General features: G+C 54.4%; 1 protein-coding gene across 1 annotated transcript; it reads left to right on the forward strand.

The window, feature by feature from the left end:
• Positions 1–12,857: 12,857 nt before the first annotated feature.
• Positions 12,858–16,546, forward strand: SPRN (shadow of prion protein). The gene is made up of 2 exons (XM_033130212.1): positions 12,858–13,100; positions 13,826–16,546. The coding sequence occupies exon 2, from the start codon at positions 13,842–13,844 to the stop codon at positions 14,286–14,288; it is 447 nt and encodes a 148-aa protein (XP_032986103.1). The 5' UTR covers positions 12,858–13,100; positions 13,826–13,841; the 3' UTR covers positions 14,289–16,546.
• Positions 16,547–16,603: the final 57 nt, after the last annotated feature.

Consider the following 16,603-nt stretch of genomic DNA (forward strand, 5'->3'; position numbering starts at 1 on the left):
TAACCTAAACAGCCCTGAATCCATTAACTTTGTAAATCAAAACTTTCCCCCACACACAGAAACTTTGGGAGAGATGGCTTCACTGTGAATTCCACAAAACCGAAGAGAATGGAAAACTTCACAACTCATTCTATAAAACCAGCATTACTTTGATTCAAAAACCAAAGAAAGAGATTATAAAAAAGAGACCTACAGACCATATTTCTCATGAATACATGTGCAGATTTTCTAAACAGCTGTTAGCCTACAGAACCCAGCAATGTCCACAAGCCTCATACATAGTGAACAGGAGTGGTTTCCCCAGGAATGCAAAGTTGACTTAACATGTGAAAACCAATTGGTGTAATTCACCAAACAACAGACATTAAAAGACAAACCAGGTGATTATTCCCGTAGATAAAGAAAAGCATTTGACAAAATCCAACCTTCACTCTTGAAAAAAGCTCTCAGCAGACTCAGAATACAGGAGAAGCTCCGTCTGGTAATGGGAAGATGCCTAACGAGTATCACAGCTAACGCTGAGGTTGACTGCTCCCGGATCAGGAACGAGATGGTGGTATCTGTCTCATGGCTTCCACTCAACATTGCATTGGGGTGTCTAGCCAGTACAATAAGGCTGGAAAAGAAACAAAGCATCTAGATAGGAGAGGAAGGAGTAAAACTGTCTATTCGCAGCTGCCGTGATCAGCACAGGAGAATGCTAATGGAATCCACAGTAAAGCTATTAGAAGAAACAGCTTGCTCAGCAAGTTTGCAGGATACAGAGCAATGTTCAAAGTCTATGGTATTACTATATACTAGCAAGAACAATAGGAAATATTTTTACATACCATTGGCAGTAGTATCAAAAAACATAACATAGCTAAGTGTAAATCTTACAAAAGATGTGCAAGAATTAACTGTGCACTGAAAACTACAAAATATTGCTGGGAAATTTTTTAAAAGAGCCAAAGAAATGGAGACATAAACCATGTTACCTGGTTGAAAGACTCAATATTGTCAACAGCAATCAAATCTAAGCAGACTTCTCTTGGAAATTGCCAGGCTGAATCTAAAGTTTATATGGGAAGCAAAAGACCTAGAATATTCAAAACAACTTTGAAAAAGAACAACAAAGTCAGGAAACCAACAGCACCAGATTTCAAGCCTTAGTATAAAGTTACAGTCATTGAAAGAGTGGCGTTGGCATCCAGATGGACAAATAGATCAGTGGAATGGACTAGAGAGAGGACAGAAATAGGTGCAGACAGAGGAGGACAGCTGATTTTGACCAAGGCGCAAAGGCAATTTAGTGGAGAAAGAAGAGGTTTTTCAAGAGTGCTGGAAAAAAAATGGCTATCCAAAATCCTAAATATGGATTTTGAGCCGTACATCACACTACCGTGTTTCCCTGAAAATAAGACCTCGACAGACAATCAGCTCTAATAGTCTTTTGGAGCAAAAAATAATATAAGACTCAGTCTTATTTTACTATAATATAAGACTGGATATAATATAATATGTAATATAATATAATTAATATAATATAATATAATATAATATAATATAATATAACACAACAGTAAAACAGTATTGTAGTAAAATAAGACCTGGCCTTATATTAATGTTTGCTCCAAAAGACACATTAGAGATGATGGTCCGGCTGGGTCTTGTTTTTGGGGAAACATGGTAAGTGTAATTAGACTCAACAAGGCCATGAGCCCAACAGGTCCTGCTGTGGCCACACTCTTTTTGTGTGTGTGCGTGGGTGTGTGTTGTCTGTGTCTTGGCTCACACAATAATGGCAGAGACCTGCAAAGCCAAAAATATATGCTCTCTGACCCTTTACAGAAAAGTTTTGTCCCTGGTGTGGAGCCACAATTGAACCCCAACCCCATTTCCTCTCTCCCAGCTTTTGGTAACCACCATTCTCCTCTGTTTCTATGAGGTTGACTTAGATCTTCACACAAGTGCGATCACACATTACCTGTCCTTCTGTGTCCTGCTGACTTCACTCAGCACAGCGTCCTCCAGGTTCATCGAGGTTGTCGCACACGGTGGGATCGCCTGCTTTTTTGAAGCTGAATAGTGTTCCTCTGTGTGTGTGTGTGTGTGTGTGTGTGTGTAGGTGTGTGTGTGTGTGATCTTCCTTATCCATCTGTTGACAGACACTTAGGTTGTTTCCACATCTTTCTTACTATGAGGAACATGCAATGAACATTGGGTGCAGATGTCTTTTCAAGATCCTGATTTCACTGCCTCTGGAGACACACCCAGAAGTGGGATTGCTGGGTCATGTAGCGGTTCTTTTTTACCTTGGGGGGACTGTTATACTGTTCTCCACAGTGTGCTCCGATCTACATTCCCAGTAACAGTGCACGAGGGTCCCCTTTTCTCCACCGCCTCATCAACACTTGTTATTATTATTATTTTGGTAATATTAGGTTGGTGCGAAAGTAATTGCGGTTTTTGCAATTTATTATTTTTTTTAACCTTTTAAACCACAATTACTTTTGCACCAACCTAATAGCTACTCTGACAGGTAGGAGGTGGTATCTCATTGTGGTTTTGATTTGCATTTCCCTGGAGATTAATTATGTTGAGCATTTTTTTCATGGATCTGTTGGGCATTTGTCTGCTGTTGTCTGTTGTCATATGTCTGCTCAAGTCCTTTGCTCGTTTTATAATCAAGTTACTTGGTTTTTTGCTATTGAGTTGTATTAGTTCCTTGTATAGTTTGGATAGTGAACTCTTATCAGATATGCAGTTTGCAGGTATTTTCTCCCATTCTATAGGTTGCCTTTTCATTTTCTTCATTGTTTCCTTTGCTATGCAGAAGCACTATAGCTTGATGTGGTCCCACTTATCTGCTTTTGCTTTTGTTGCTTGTGCTTTTGGTACAATATCCAAGAAATCATTGCCTAGATCAATGTCATGAAGTTTTTCCTATGTTTTCTTCTAGGAATTTTACAGTTTCTAGTATTAGGGTTAAATCTGTCATCCATTTTGAGTGCATTTTTGTGTACGGTATAAGATGGGGGTACAGTTTCATTCATCTGCAGGTGGATGTCCAGTGTTCCCAACACCACTTGTGGAAGAGACAGTGCTTTCCCCATTGTGTGTTCCTGTTACCCTTGTCGAAGATAGGTTCAGTTGAACATATATGCATGAGTTACTTTTGGACTAATTTAATTACTGTGGCTTTGCAATATATTTTGAAATCAGGAAGTGTGATGCCTCCAGCTTTGTTCTTCTTTCTAAGATCACTTTGGCTATTCAGGGTCTTTTGTGGATCCATATGAATTTTAGGATTAGCCTGATACCAAAACCAGATGAAGACCATAAGAAAAGTACAGTCCAATATCCCTGATGAACACAGATGCAAAAGTTCTCAACAAAATACTAGCAAAAGCAATTAATCAGCACATTAAAGATGTCCTCACACCATGTCCAAGTGAGATTTGTTCCTGGAATGCAAGGATGGTTCAACATACAAAAATCCATCCATGTAATACATCACATTAACAAAATGAAGGGTAAAACCCTCAAAACAATCAGTCCCACAAAGGCTGGGTCAAATATGACCACAGAACAGCAGCAAAGCCCACAGCCAGCCACAGCTCCCCACAGATGCTTCAGCACGCAGCCCACCAGAAAAGCTGCCACAGCACACACACTCATGAGGCACATGTAGGGGCTTCTATTTGATGCAACTGCAATGGCAATTTTAATCCACTGAGGTTTTTGTTCAGGTATCATTTGCCTGTGATAGATTCGCTCATGTCAAGTGTACCACTTGAAGCAATTGATAACTGCACAAAATCGTGTGACCACCAGTACCACACCCTTGTCACTCTAGACCAGTCTTTCCCAGAATCACCACACTGACTCATACAGTCCAGTCGGGGCTTCGTGTCTGTCGTGTAGCATGGGTTTTTGAGTTCCATCCTGTCAGTGTGTGTGTCAACATCCACTCATGGAAAAGAAATAAAACAAAGTGGGTATTGGGAAAGCTCCAGGGTAGCATTCACCCCCTGGAGCCTCAGGGGGATGGCCTGGAGGATGGCAGTCACCCAAGTCCAGGGCCCATGGAGGGTAAGTAACTATACAAACCCCTTTTGTCTCTGAGGAGAAAGTGTGAAGGCTTCAGAGCCTGGACCAGCTGCAGTTCCCTCTGCCGAGCCTGCTGCGCCCTTCACAGTTGCTGAGAGCCACCCCCCGACCCACTGTGAGCACTAGCAAATGGGGTGGGGGCAAGGCCATTCACAGGATGATAAAAGCCACCTGGTTCCAGAGGCAGCAGGGACCCAATGAGGTGCGGGTGTCCCCACAGACCTCCCTCAGAGACACGAAAAGACCCGGTGAGGCCCGCACCTTCTGTGAGGGTGGGGAGGCTCGCCGTGCCCTCGGTCTTGAGGCAAAGAGCACCTGCTGGGTACCCTGAACCCTGCCACCAGGGTGGATGGCACAGACAGTGGGACACGGGCTCCTGGAGCCCCGGCCCCGTGGCCCTGAGCCCCATGCAAGCTGGCCGCACCGCCCCGAGGTCCCTCCCTCTGTGCTGAGGACCCTTCAAAGGCGGAGTGGGGGGGGGGGCAACAGTGCTCAGTCTCCTCCCACGCTGTGCGCCTCCCCAGCTCTGAGCATAAGGGGCACAACCTCCTGCAGCCCCTCCCCGCAGGATGAGCACGTGTTGCTGGCTGGGTCTCCAGTCCTGCACGGTCCCCAGAGCGCAGCCCCTCCCAGGTGAGCCCCGAGCCGCTACCTGCGCAGCCCCGGTGCACCGGGGAGGAAGGCAAACGGTGGACCCAACAGGCTGAGGGTCGCCCATTTGTCCACCGGAATCTCCCTCCGACTTCAGCACGATCCCCCGGCGGGGCTGCACCAACGCCAACGGCGCGTGGGGGAGGTGGGAAGGCAGAGAAATCCCACACACACCCCGCCCGCCCCGCCCCACGGTCTGCCCTCCCCGCAGACATCCAACTTCCCGGTGTCCCAGCACAGAAGTCCCAGATTCCGCAGCCCCTGGAAGCTCTGAGAGCACTGCTTCCACTGTCCGTCCCCAAAGCCACTTCGATTTGCTGCTCAGAAAACACCGATGAAGAGGCAGGCGGGCTCCAGGCCAGGTGCTGTGAGCAGCCCTCCCCTCTGCAAACCCCCTCAGGCTTTGCAGCACCTGGTGGCAGTGGTGTCCTGCCCTGGCCTAAGAGCAGCAGGAAGGTGCAGACTCCTGGGCGTCTATGTGGATGAGTCTAGGGAAGTGCCGGGGAACAAAACCTGAGAAGGTACACCAAGTGAAATGGGTCTCCCCTCGTGCTTTGTGTGTGCATGCACTTAGGGAGGTGATGTGTGTGCATGCACCTGGTGTGTGCATGAGTGCACCTGGGGGATTGGGGGGAGTGCACACACCCTGGGCTCATACCTGTGAGTTGTGCACCTGAGAGTCTACGTGCTCAGTCCCCTCCACAAGTAAGGGGTTCATCTGCAGGTCCTGGTGGGGGGCATGCTCCCAGGCCCCTTCACCAACTGTTAGCTCTGGGTAACTACATATTGGACTGAGAGGTGGGGATGGCAGGTACTGCAGCACCTTTGAGAAGAGGTTCTAGTAACCACCCAGCTGTCACAACCCAGCTCCCCTGCTCAGGCCCACCACACAGCACACCTGTGTTTCCAGGCTGTTCCAAGGTGCTCAGATGTGACCTCCCTGCCAGGAAGGGCCATGAGGAACTCCCCTGAGATGCTGCTGACCGAGTTCATCTTGCTGGGCTTCCCAGCACCTATAAGGGGTGCTGCTCAGGTCGTTCCTCACCATCTACACAGTGACTGTCCTGAGAACCTGGTCATTATGATGACTGTCCCAGCACCTGTCAACTACCCACAACCAGGTACTTCTTCCTGGCCAAACTGTAGGCTCTGGAGACCCTCAGTCACCATCCCCAAACTGCTGGCTCACCTCCTGGCATGGGCTGGACCATCTCCTCAGGATGCCTGACCCAACGGTCCCTTCTCCTCTCACCTGGCACCATGACCTGGGAGTGGGACCTGCTGTCTGTCACCCACTGCATGACCAGCCATCATGGACTTGAGGCTCTTCCTGCACCTGGCCTTTGGCACCTGGCTGGGCGGCTCCCTGGCCTCTGTCCACGGCTCTCATCTCCCACCTCAGGTTCTGTGGTCCCAATGTCCTCAGCCACTTCTCCTGCAGCTCTGCCACCACCGCATAGAGATGCTGGACCTCAGGAGCCCTGGCTGTGCTCTCGACCTCTGGCTGCCACCCATGGTGTCCTATGCCCACACCCTGGCCACGGAGCCGCGGGTCCCACGAAGGCCCTCTCTGTGTGCGCTTCCCACCTGGTGGTCCTGACCATCTTCATGTACCCGTTGTCTCGCACGGCCAGCCCCTCCTACCTCAACAAGCTGGTGTCTGTGGGGTACTGGCTTGTGACCCTGCCACTTAACCCTGTCATCTGCTGCCTTGGAAACGCAACACCAGGGAGGCCCTGGCCATACTCCTCGGTCCCCCCCAAACCCTTTGAGCACCAACTGCAGAAGGGACAGCTTCCAAGTCCCTGTCCTCCCATCTGGTCACACCACCACCTGGCAGCCGGCCAGCTCCCGCCTCCCCCTCTCCCCCAGACGGCGCCAGGCCAGCGAGGGCACAGTGGCCCTGAGAGCATCTGAAGGAGCGGCAGAAATGCCACAGCCTCCAGCTACCTCACCCAGGGAGCGTCAGCACCAGAGCCCGGGACAGCTCCTCAGCAGCAGGCCTTCACCCAGAGGAGCTGGGTCCCCAGGTCACAGGCTGGTCCCCTCCACCATCACTCCCTGACTGCTTGGAAACTGCCTGCTTCTGTGGCAGCCAGCCCCTGCTTTCCCGTCCCTGAGCCCAGCGGGATGGCCTCTTCAGACCCTGTGACCAACCTCAGCAGCCAGACGGCGGACTGAGGTCCCCGGAAGTCCCGGCAGCACCTCCGGCCACATGCTCCCACGTCTCCTCGAAACGAGAATGTTGTTTCATTTTGAACTGGATGGGCCTAATGCCTACATGGTGTGCGTACCTGGTTTTCCGCCGTTTCTTTCTCCTCTGGCACCTAGGGCAGAAGCTGGGTTAACCCGGCACCCCCTTTCCCTCACCCGGGCCACCGTTGTTGGTCAGGATGAGCTTCATGTTCTTCCACACTGTAGTCGCAGGCCCATCATCACAGCTGCCGGCACGATATGTTCAGTGTGTGTCTGTGGAGAGACACATACGTTGTCGACAGGTGAGTCATGTTGCTTTGTGTGTGAGGGTTTTAGATTCTCGTAAAAGATTCTGCACTGTACATCTTAGTATTTCACTGTATACATTTTGGTTAAGTCATTAGGTGCATGAAGTTGAGAACTGTTTTGTGATATTTGGTAAATTCAGCCTTTTATCATCAAGAAGTGTTCCCCTTTGTCTCCAGAATGCTTTTTGTCTTAATCTGTAAATATTCGTCTCTTGTCTGACATTAATCCAGCTACATCAGCGTCCTTCTCACTAGTATTTATTTGCATCACATGTACATTGCATCTGCACTGGTTATTAACCTGTTGCCTCTAACCACCCTCCTGTCATCAGCTCTGTGATGCTGGAGCTGAAACCCTGCAAACCATATTTCTCCTTAGCTGGCTGCTACCTGTTTCTGTTGAAAAGTCAGCTGTTGATCTTATTTTCACTCTTTTGGTAATTGGGTTTCCCCCACTTCTGGAAGTTTTTAAGATTTCCTTGTATTTGGTTTCCAGGGTTGTCGTGCAGGGTATCACGCTGGGTCTCTGGTCCCGCTCTCCACATAAGAACGCAGGATATGCTGAGGCCAAAAAGGAACACCCACGGAGCCATAGGTGGGGGAGTCATATCACTATAGTCTCATTGGAGGCTGGATTCACACGATGTGCGACCTGCTGTCTGCTTTTCTGTCAACTGACCGACTCCCCATTTGCTAGCTGCAATCGCCTCTCTGCAATCCGCAATCCACACTCCGCTGCTTGCTAGCTCAGCCCCCATCTTCTTGCTAGCCCCCGTTTTCTGCTAGCGTAGCCACAGCAGTTATATTAGTGGCCAATGGCTCACTGGTTACAGCTGACGGCCAATTAGCCACAGCTGATGGCCATCCAATCACAGTTGATGGCCGTTTACTACCTGAGCCAGCACCTTTCCACATGAAGCCTAGAGCCTGGAAACTGCTCTCCTGGCTCTACAGGGTCTCGCCTCACAAGTTATGTGACAAGTGACTTCTGCGAGGTGCCCTGTGTGAGGAGCCTGGAGGTGAATGCAATATCCTGGACACAGCCACACTCTCTGGACACAGCCAATGTTTCTCAGGGCACCACCAGTGCTTCTGGGCACAGCCAGACTTCCTGGACTTCTTATGGTACCACCAGTCTCCCCAAGCACAGCCAGGGCTCTCAGGGCACTGCCACTCTCTCTGGGCCTCTCAGGGTACCGTGCTGGAACAACAGCAGTTCACAGTCAAGGTGCTTACATATTCTCAATGGCGGCCGGTTGAGACACAAAAGCAAACATCTGCCAGTTCCACTACAAGGTGGTATGTTCCCAAGCAAACAGTCAAGCGGTCCATTAAATTAGGGTTGGAAGGCAATTCCCCATAGTCCATAGTCATTCACCAGGGCTGTCCTGGGGGTGAGGGATGACCTTGACCTCACCCTCATCTCCCATGGAGGACTCAGCAAGCGTTTCCTCCTGGGACTACAAGTCCTGCATCTGGGCTGCCTCAGCAAGCATTTCCCAGCCCACAGGGCCATAACGTCCTTTGCTTCCTCTGGCCTCTGCTGGTTGGGGAACCGTCCATGTCTTCCCACCTCTCCACGGGGTCCAGCTCTCCAGCAGCTGCTCCTCCTGGTATTCCTGAGACTGAGTGTTCATATGCACAAACTGCTCCATCACCCTTCGGAGAGCTTTGGCCGGCACCGTACGCTGCTCGCTGCGCCATTTGTCATGCAGGGTATCACGCGGGGTCTCTGGTCCCACTCTCCACATAAGAACGCAGGATATGCTGAGGCCAAAAAGGAACACCCACGGAACCATAGGTGGGGGAGTCATACCACTATATTCTCATTGGAGGCTGGATTCACACGATGTGCGACCTGCTGTCTGCTTTTCTGCCAACTGACCGACTCCCCATTTGCTAGCTGCAATCTGCCTCTCTGCAATCTGCAATCCACACTCCGCTGCTTGCTAGCTCAGCCCCCATCTTCTTGCTAGCCCCCATTTTCTGCTAGCGTAGCCACAGCAGTTATATTAGTGGCCAATGGCTCACTGGTTATAGTTGATGGCCAACTAGCCACAGCTGATGGCCATCCAATCACAGTTGATGGCCGTTTACTACCTGAGCCAGCACCTTTCCACGTGAGGCCGAGAGCCTGGAAACTGCACTCCTGGCTCTGTCCCCACAAGGGTCCACTTTCCTTTGCACTTATGCTTGCAGTCTGCGGTGCTTCTGGGGTTCATGACTTGCTTTCTCTCATTGGTTTTGGAAACCTTCCGCCAGTTTCCTTAAACACTGCACCTGCCTGAATCCCGGTGTGGGCTCCAGAAGCACATGGGTGGGCTCTGCTCGCAGCCTGTCTGCACGCTCTGCTCTCTGCTTCCTTCTAGGTATTTTCTTCCCATCATCCGGGTTACAAATTCTCTCTGGCCATGTCTAATCTGTGTTTTTAGATGTATTTTTTCAGTTCTAGAGTTCCCATTTGGTTCTTCTTATAGTTTCCTATTTGCTATCAAAGTTCTCAATCTTGTTTTACTCCTGTAGACATGCACACATCCCCACGAGCCTCTGTTCTTTGACTAGACTGTATTGTTTTATTATCTTGTCTTTCTCTAGCATCTTACATCGGACAGGATAAGTCCCTCTTCTTTGTTCTTCTTTTTCAAAATTAGTGCCATTCGACCTTTATTTTCCATGTGGACTTTAGAAAACGTTGGGTTCTGTATTAGTTATCACAGACAGAGCGGCTTGCACACCAGAAGCTTGTTCTGTCACACCCGGAGGCTGCAATCTGAGACAAGCTGTGGGCAGCGTGGGCTCCTCCTGGGTCTCACTGCCCCCCTTGCAGATGTCCCACGTGCCTGTCCTTGTGGGTCTGTGTCCCCATCTCCTCCTTTCATGAGGACCCCAGTCAGACTGGATTAGAGCCACCTCCATGGTCTCGTTTGACCTTAATCGCCTCTGTGAAGACCCTGTCTCCACAAACACCCACATTCTGAGGTGCTGAAGTCAGGACTCCAACATGTGAACGGGGTGGAGGGGACACAGTTCGCCTACAAAGGGCAGCGGGTTTCTTTAGAAATTCTGCTGAGATTCTCACTAGATTTATGACTTCACTGAGAGGACATGCCGTCGCTGTCGCAGTGCGGGCTGAACTACCCTTGCTTACCCTCTGTCACCAGGTCTCACGTTCTGTAAGAAACTATCTTTTCCACAGAGACCTCTTACCTGTGGGTGGTGTTCAGTGTTGGTTGCCGCTGTGTGGCATTTTATTTTGTATTTTCTAGCTACTTCTTGTTCTGGTAGAGAAATTTCCCTCTATCAAGTCTAAGATGCACATCACAGAACAGCCAGGCAGGCAGCGATCACACGAACAAACAGGGACAGGAGGCCAGGCAGTCAGCCAGGCAGGGGCCGTGGGCAGCCTGTGTGTCACTGTCCACACAGCCACAGGGCCTGTGACCCAGCTGTGGTCTCCCGATGGCAGCGGCCACTCCGGCACAAACCGGGAAAGGGGACAGAACGAGCAGGGCAGCCCCGCTTTCAGGGGATGGAAAGTAGTCGCAGACACCTGGGGACAGCGCCCTGTGCGGAGAAGTCAGTGCAGCTCGGCAGCTCGCTTCTTGGAGGCGTCATTGCCCCCCTCGTTTGCGTTCTGCTAACACCTGTGAAGCCACAGTGGGGACACTTCAATTCAGTTCAGTGTCGGTTGTTCTGGGGTTCGCATTCACGCTTTTTCCAGTTCTTTCTTAGTCCCTATTCCTTGTTGACAGCACCTGTTCTTACAGAAGTGTAACGCCTGCCCCTTTTTTTCTGAGTCTATGAATTGGAGTCTTTTTACTGTTTTCTTAGGTTTTATCTGATTCCTCAAACCTGTTGATCTGTCCTTTTGTGTTTTTCCCTTGGCCTTTCTTGGTTGTGCTGCCGCTTTCCTTGAATGTGACAGTGGCTGCCTGGGAGTTCTCTGGGTTTGGCAGGGCACCAGCCATCGGGCTACAGAGCCTTCTAACTGCAGGCGACCGAAAGCTCAAATCAAAGTAATGTCCAAGGTGTCAGCTCTGGCACTGCCCAGTGCAGTAGCTCCACCTGCCCAGGACACACCCGTTTTCCTCTTGGTCCTGCTCCATCCTCTGGCTTGCCTCAGCTTCCGTGTGGCAGTTCCACAAGTGTCACGGCTCCAGAGTCACAGCCAGGACAGTGGCCTCTCTACCACAGTTCAGGCTGCACTGGGAAGCAGGCCCACTGTGGCCGGGAAGAACCACAGGGCATGGCATGGCCCCTCGTGGGGTCAGGGGACGGGGCACTCACAGCAGACCCGATGGGCCCCGTTTCTGTCCCCACTTCTCCCAGCCGCCCCTCATCACAGCTGCCTGATTCCTGAGGCCGGTCCACCCTCCTATGATGAGCCCGCGCTCTCCTGCCTCTTCACCCTGAAACATGGAAATCTCCTGAGGCCCCTCCCGTCCCCCTGGCTAATTTCTTTACTGTGAGATCAATGGGTCTCAGAAAAGAGGGGAGCTGGGTGGACCTACAGCCAGCAGACCCGTGTCACTTTCAGATACCAGCTTTTTGCAGCCCCTTACTTACCAAGGGTTTGAAAAACACTGTTGTCCCGTCTCACTCAGAAAGACTAAGATACAGGGAGCTTCCCCACCAATCCTTAACAGTAGTTATCATTTAAAAGAGGAAGCTTGGTTTTTTTTCCTGTTTCCTTCTAAATTATCCAGAAAGTTAGAAGACAAACATTTATTCACTTATTCTTCAAATCTTTGCTGGGCATTCCCATGTGGCTGCTAAGTTCTGGGAAAAGGAGTCACTGAGTAGCCCCTCCCTGCCCTTGAGGCCAAGTGCCCTTAGCTGAGAGCTGGGGTTGGGGGGGGACCCTTGGGCCAGCACAGGGGTCTGGCTGGGAGATGCTGTAGGCCCAGGTGGCAGATGAAACCGAGAGGAACTGACATTGTCCAGGAGAGCATGTGGGGCTGCAGTTCTGAGCCTTTGGAGTGATGAGGATGCGATGGGAGCTAACGGCAATCCTACACACACACACACACACACACACACACACGACCTGTGCAGTGACAAGATCCCCACGCCCGCTCCCAAGACCATCAGAGGGCCTGGTGTCTCCAGGTGGAGTGGCTGGGGTGAAGGCCTAGTGTCCATGGTGGGAGGGGACGAGGGCCCAGAAACGACACAAACCGGGTGGGAGGCAAGGGTCCCCCCGGCAGGGACTGGGAAGGCCTGTTGGCTTGGGCAGTGGGGTCACAGGTGATCTTGCCATGGAGTGGCCACCTGGAGGGCACTGCAGGCAGGAGGAGGGACCCATACCCTTCCGGGGGTCTGGAAGGGGGCCTGCCAGGGCTGGGTGCCAAGGAAAGGGCTGCTGGCCTACCACTGGGGACTCCCTGGGCCTCAGAGTGCAGAGCTCTGGATACCAGGGCCTGGAGCTCAGGGTGTCACAGGGCATTCTGTGGTTCCTGTGTCTGGGACACCCACCTGGGGCAAGGACAAAGATGAGGAATGCGGCAGGTGTGGCTGGGAATGGGGTGGAGTGAGACCGGAGGCAGCGGCCACAGTGCCCACTGGGGAGGCGACAGGATGGGGGCTGGTGAGGGAAGAAGCCGTGCTGGGAAGGGAGAGGGACTGCGGGCTCCTCGGAGACCGCCTTTATCTCCTCCCCTCTCCCCATCTCCCGAGGGAAGAGCCTCAGCGTCTGCCCGCCCCCAATCCTAGGGCGGAGGCCTCGCATAGGACCCAGGCTCCGCACTCGGTGCGCGTTCAGTGGAGGGTCTCGTCTCCCCCACAGCCCGCGGTTCGGCGTCAGCCCCTGTAGCGGCCACTCCGTCCCACGGTTCCCACCGAGGCCCGCGGAGGGTAAGGCCGGTGGCAGGATCCGGAATGGACCGGAGGGGCGGGGGTTGCTGGGAGGAGGGTGGAGCCATCATCACCCAGATCGCGGTGTCAGGGCAGGCCCTGCGTCTGTCCCTGGGCCAGGCAATGGGGAAAGGGGTAGAGCACAGGGCGGGGGTGGGGCGGGAAGGGACTGTGCCATGGGTCCCCACCCGTGGGGGCAGGGTCTACAGTGTCACCAGCCTTGCGTTCTCCGCACCACCCGCGAGGCCTGCAAGGCCCGAACCACGGTTCTGGTTGCGCTCCGGTCGTGTGCCGCCCCAAAGTCCTTTCTCCAGACCCCGATGTGGGTCCCTGGGGGCCCTTGGTCGCCGAGACTGCGTCCTCCAAACACAACCTCCACCCCAGTGTGGCCTCTGGTCCCGCCCCCCCAACCCCCCCCCCACCGAGCCCTGGAGACCTGGGTTGGTCCTTCCAGAGCAACCCAGGATACGGAGCCCCCTGCCCCAGGCCTCACAACCCCCACCCCCCATCTTTGTCCCCACTCCACTTCCAGGCACAAAATAATCCCCAGGTGCTGAGCCCTCCCACCCCCTCCCCAGGCCTGAGCCTATTGCTCAGGCCCGCAAACTCCTCCAAAATGCAGGGGCCCCTACGCCCAGGCGCAGTCCACTGTCCCCAGCCTCTGACCCCAGGCCCAGGGCCCCCGGTCCTCAGAAGCTGATGCCCTTTCCTCTGTCTTCCCACAGGTTTGGCCCCACAAAGATGAACTGGATGGCAGCGACATGCTGGGCTCTGCTACTGGCTGCCGCCTTCCTCTGCGACAGCGGCGAGGCCAAGGGTGGTCGTGGAGGGTCTCGGGGCAGCGCCAGGGGAGGGACGCGTGGGGGCTTGCGCGGGGCCTCCAGGGTGCGTGTGAGGCCAGCGTCCCACTACACCGGCTCCTCCCTGCGCGTGGCAGCTGCGGGGGCGGCAGCTGGGGCAGTGGCAGGGGCCGCTGCGGGCCTGGCGACAGGCTCGGGCTGGAGGAGGGTCCTGGGGCCCTGGGAGCGCGGCCTGGAGGACGAGGACATGGCACCAGGTGGCAACGGGACGGGCCCAGGGGTCTACAGCTACTGGGCATGGACTTCGGATGCAGGGCCCACGTGTGGCCCGTGCCTCTGCCTGCTGCTGGGCGGCGCCCTGGGCGCCCTGGGGCTGCTGCAGCACTAGGTCTCCAACCTGCGCGCTCCGGGCAGGCCAGTGCCCACGTCCCCACTGTGGAGGGGCTGCCTGGGCCATCTGCGCAAGAGCTGCGGCCTCTCTTCCCCATGGCCCAGGCACCTCCTGTCCACCGTCCTGCTCAAACCCTTCCGAGCCCCCCCCACGCCGACCCTGGGTGGGGGGGCAGCACCCATCAGCTCCAGGATGCCCCACCCACCACAGAGGTCAGGGTCCTCACCCTCTGCCCACCATCTCTCGCCAGAGCTGCCAAAGACAGGTGCCAAGACCAGGTTGCTCAGGCCACTCCATCTCCCCTGACCCACCTGGGACACCCGAAGGGTGTAGAGTGCTGACCAGCAGGCACAGAAGCTGCCAGAAGGGACCAAAGGAGTTGAGGACTTGGGGGGAAGGCAAGGTCTTACTCCCAGGGTGAAGCACGAGAATGCCGGGTGCTGAGCCCTAGTCCAGAAGCGGGCGCTGTGGGTTTCAGAGCCCAGCACGCCCACCATGGTTCTCTGGATGGTCCCCAGGAGAGCACCCTGCCCTCGGGCCCATGGCCATGTCCCCTCTGTGACCCACTGCCAGGGGCTCTGACTTGAAACAAGTCACTTAACTCTCCTTGGGACCTATTTTGAAATACCATTCTGTTTAGACTTTCCATTTCCTCTGAACTCAGGTTCACACTCTGGAACCAGAGCCCTCGCCTGTACTTGGGTGGCAAATGCCGCTGCCACTGCTGAGCCCTCCCTGACTCAGCAGGCAGCACCCCCTCGGGAGGTGGGGGTGTGTGCAAATGGAGGAGGCTGGGAGCCAAAGTCAGACCCCGGACCCACTGGGCCATAAGCAGGGCCTGGAGGAAAGCTGGGGTGGACCCTGGCACCCAACACCCCTACGCAGGAGGCCGGCCCATCTCCCTCAAGCCGCCCACCCGTCTGTGAGCTCAGCCCCAGGGAGCCCGGGTTCTTCCCGGTCCTCCAGCTCCAACAACCCCTTATCCTGGGCAGGACAGCTTTTGGGCTTGGCTTCTTGGGACCTCACCTCCTTGGTGCTCGGCGGGAGCCTCCCAGAGCCTGTGGGACTGTCTCCCAGAATGGGCCCCTGCCTCCTGGACCACGGAGCCTTGGGACTCAGCTGCCAGACAGCAGCACTGAGACCAGCCCTGCCTGGGAGCCCTGCCGCCTCTGCGTCCCTGTGTGGAGCTGGTTAGGGGTCTCCAGGCCGTCGGCAGAACCATGGACCAAGCATTTTTCTCCAAAGACCGGCCGGCGCACTGAGCTGTATGATGGAGCTCCCGGCGGCCTCCCATGTCCACAATGCCAGCATTCTCGGGGCACAGTGAGTCCAGCTCCTCCGTCCATTCCAGACCAAGCTGGATGCTACCTGACCAGTACGCCATGGCCCAGCCCTGCCTGAGGTCTGGGTGGCAGGGTGACTGTCCTGCTGCAGCAGACAGGGAACTCTGAAAGTCTTGCACAGGGAGACCCTCCGGGCACCTCCCCGGGCAAGCGGCTCTCCCCAAGGCCGGAGAGCGTGGGCCCCCCGGGCGCCAGACTACGGCCCGCCAGACCCTCATAGGCTGCACGACAGGGAGCCGTCGGCCATTGTGGAGACGATGGGACATCTCTCAGAGCTCACTGCACCCCGACTCCAGGAGCGCCTGGCGTGGGGTGCAGCCCGACTAAGTCCTTCCCACCCCTGTGCTTGGGGTTCCAGCCAGAGACAGAGGTGCTCAGGGTGGGTCCTCAGGAGAGGGCACTGTGTGCAGGCTGTGGGAAGCTGCACGATTGGGGGATCTAAAGAGGTCCCTACAGGAAGGAGAGGTCCCATCGGAGACTGGGGCAGCTGCAGAAAGGCCATGCCATGCACCCGAAAGAACAGCAGAGCTACTGCCAGGGGAAGCTGGTCCCCCTTCTCCAGACACAGGCTGCAGGGCAAGCTTGCCCAGACCCCTCAGGTGCCATCACAACAGTGCCAGGAGGTGCCTCTGGGAACAGTCCCACTGTCCCACTGGCTAGGTGCTCAGGGTGGTGGGAGCCTGGGTCTCCGCTGACCACACCCAAGACCCTCCCGGCAGGCACGCAGCTGGCCTGTGAGCTGGGTGGCCCCTAGGGTTCCAGGGGACAGGCCAGTCCTGGGTTCTGCCACGGGTTCTGGAACCTCCTGTTCACGTCTGTGTGCATGTTTAGCAGCATCATGAAATAAACCCTCTGCTGACAACGGCTCTTCCTCACTGTGGGCCCAGGGCACTGTCACGATCTAACTCCAGAGCCCTGGGTTACTGACCAGTTCGTACCTGTGTTTGCCTGGGTGACAGGGGCCCTGAC

The sequence above is a fragment of the Rhinolophus ferrumequinum genome, chromosome 16, assembly GCF_004115265.2.
Source record: "Rhinolophus ferrumequinum isolate MPI-CBG mRhiFer1 chromosome 16, mRhiFer1_v1.p, whole genome shotgun sequence".
In the NCBI taxonomy this organism is placed as follows: domain Eukaryota; kingdom Metazoa; phylum Chordata; class Mammalia; order Chiroptera; family Rhinolophidae; genus Rhinolophus; species Rhinolophus ferrumequinum.

Excerpts from the sequence above, each read along its gene's own strand:
- SPRN (XM_033130212.1), top strand. The coding sequence starts at position 13,842 with ATGAACTGGATGGCAGCGACATGCTGGGCTCTGCTACTGGCTGCCGCC.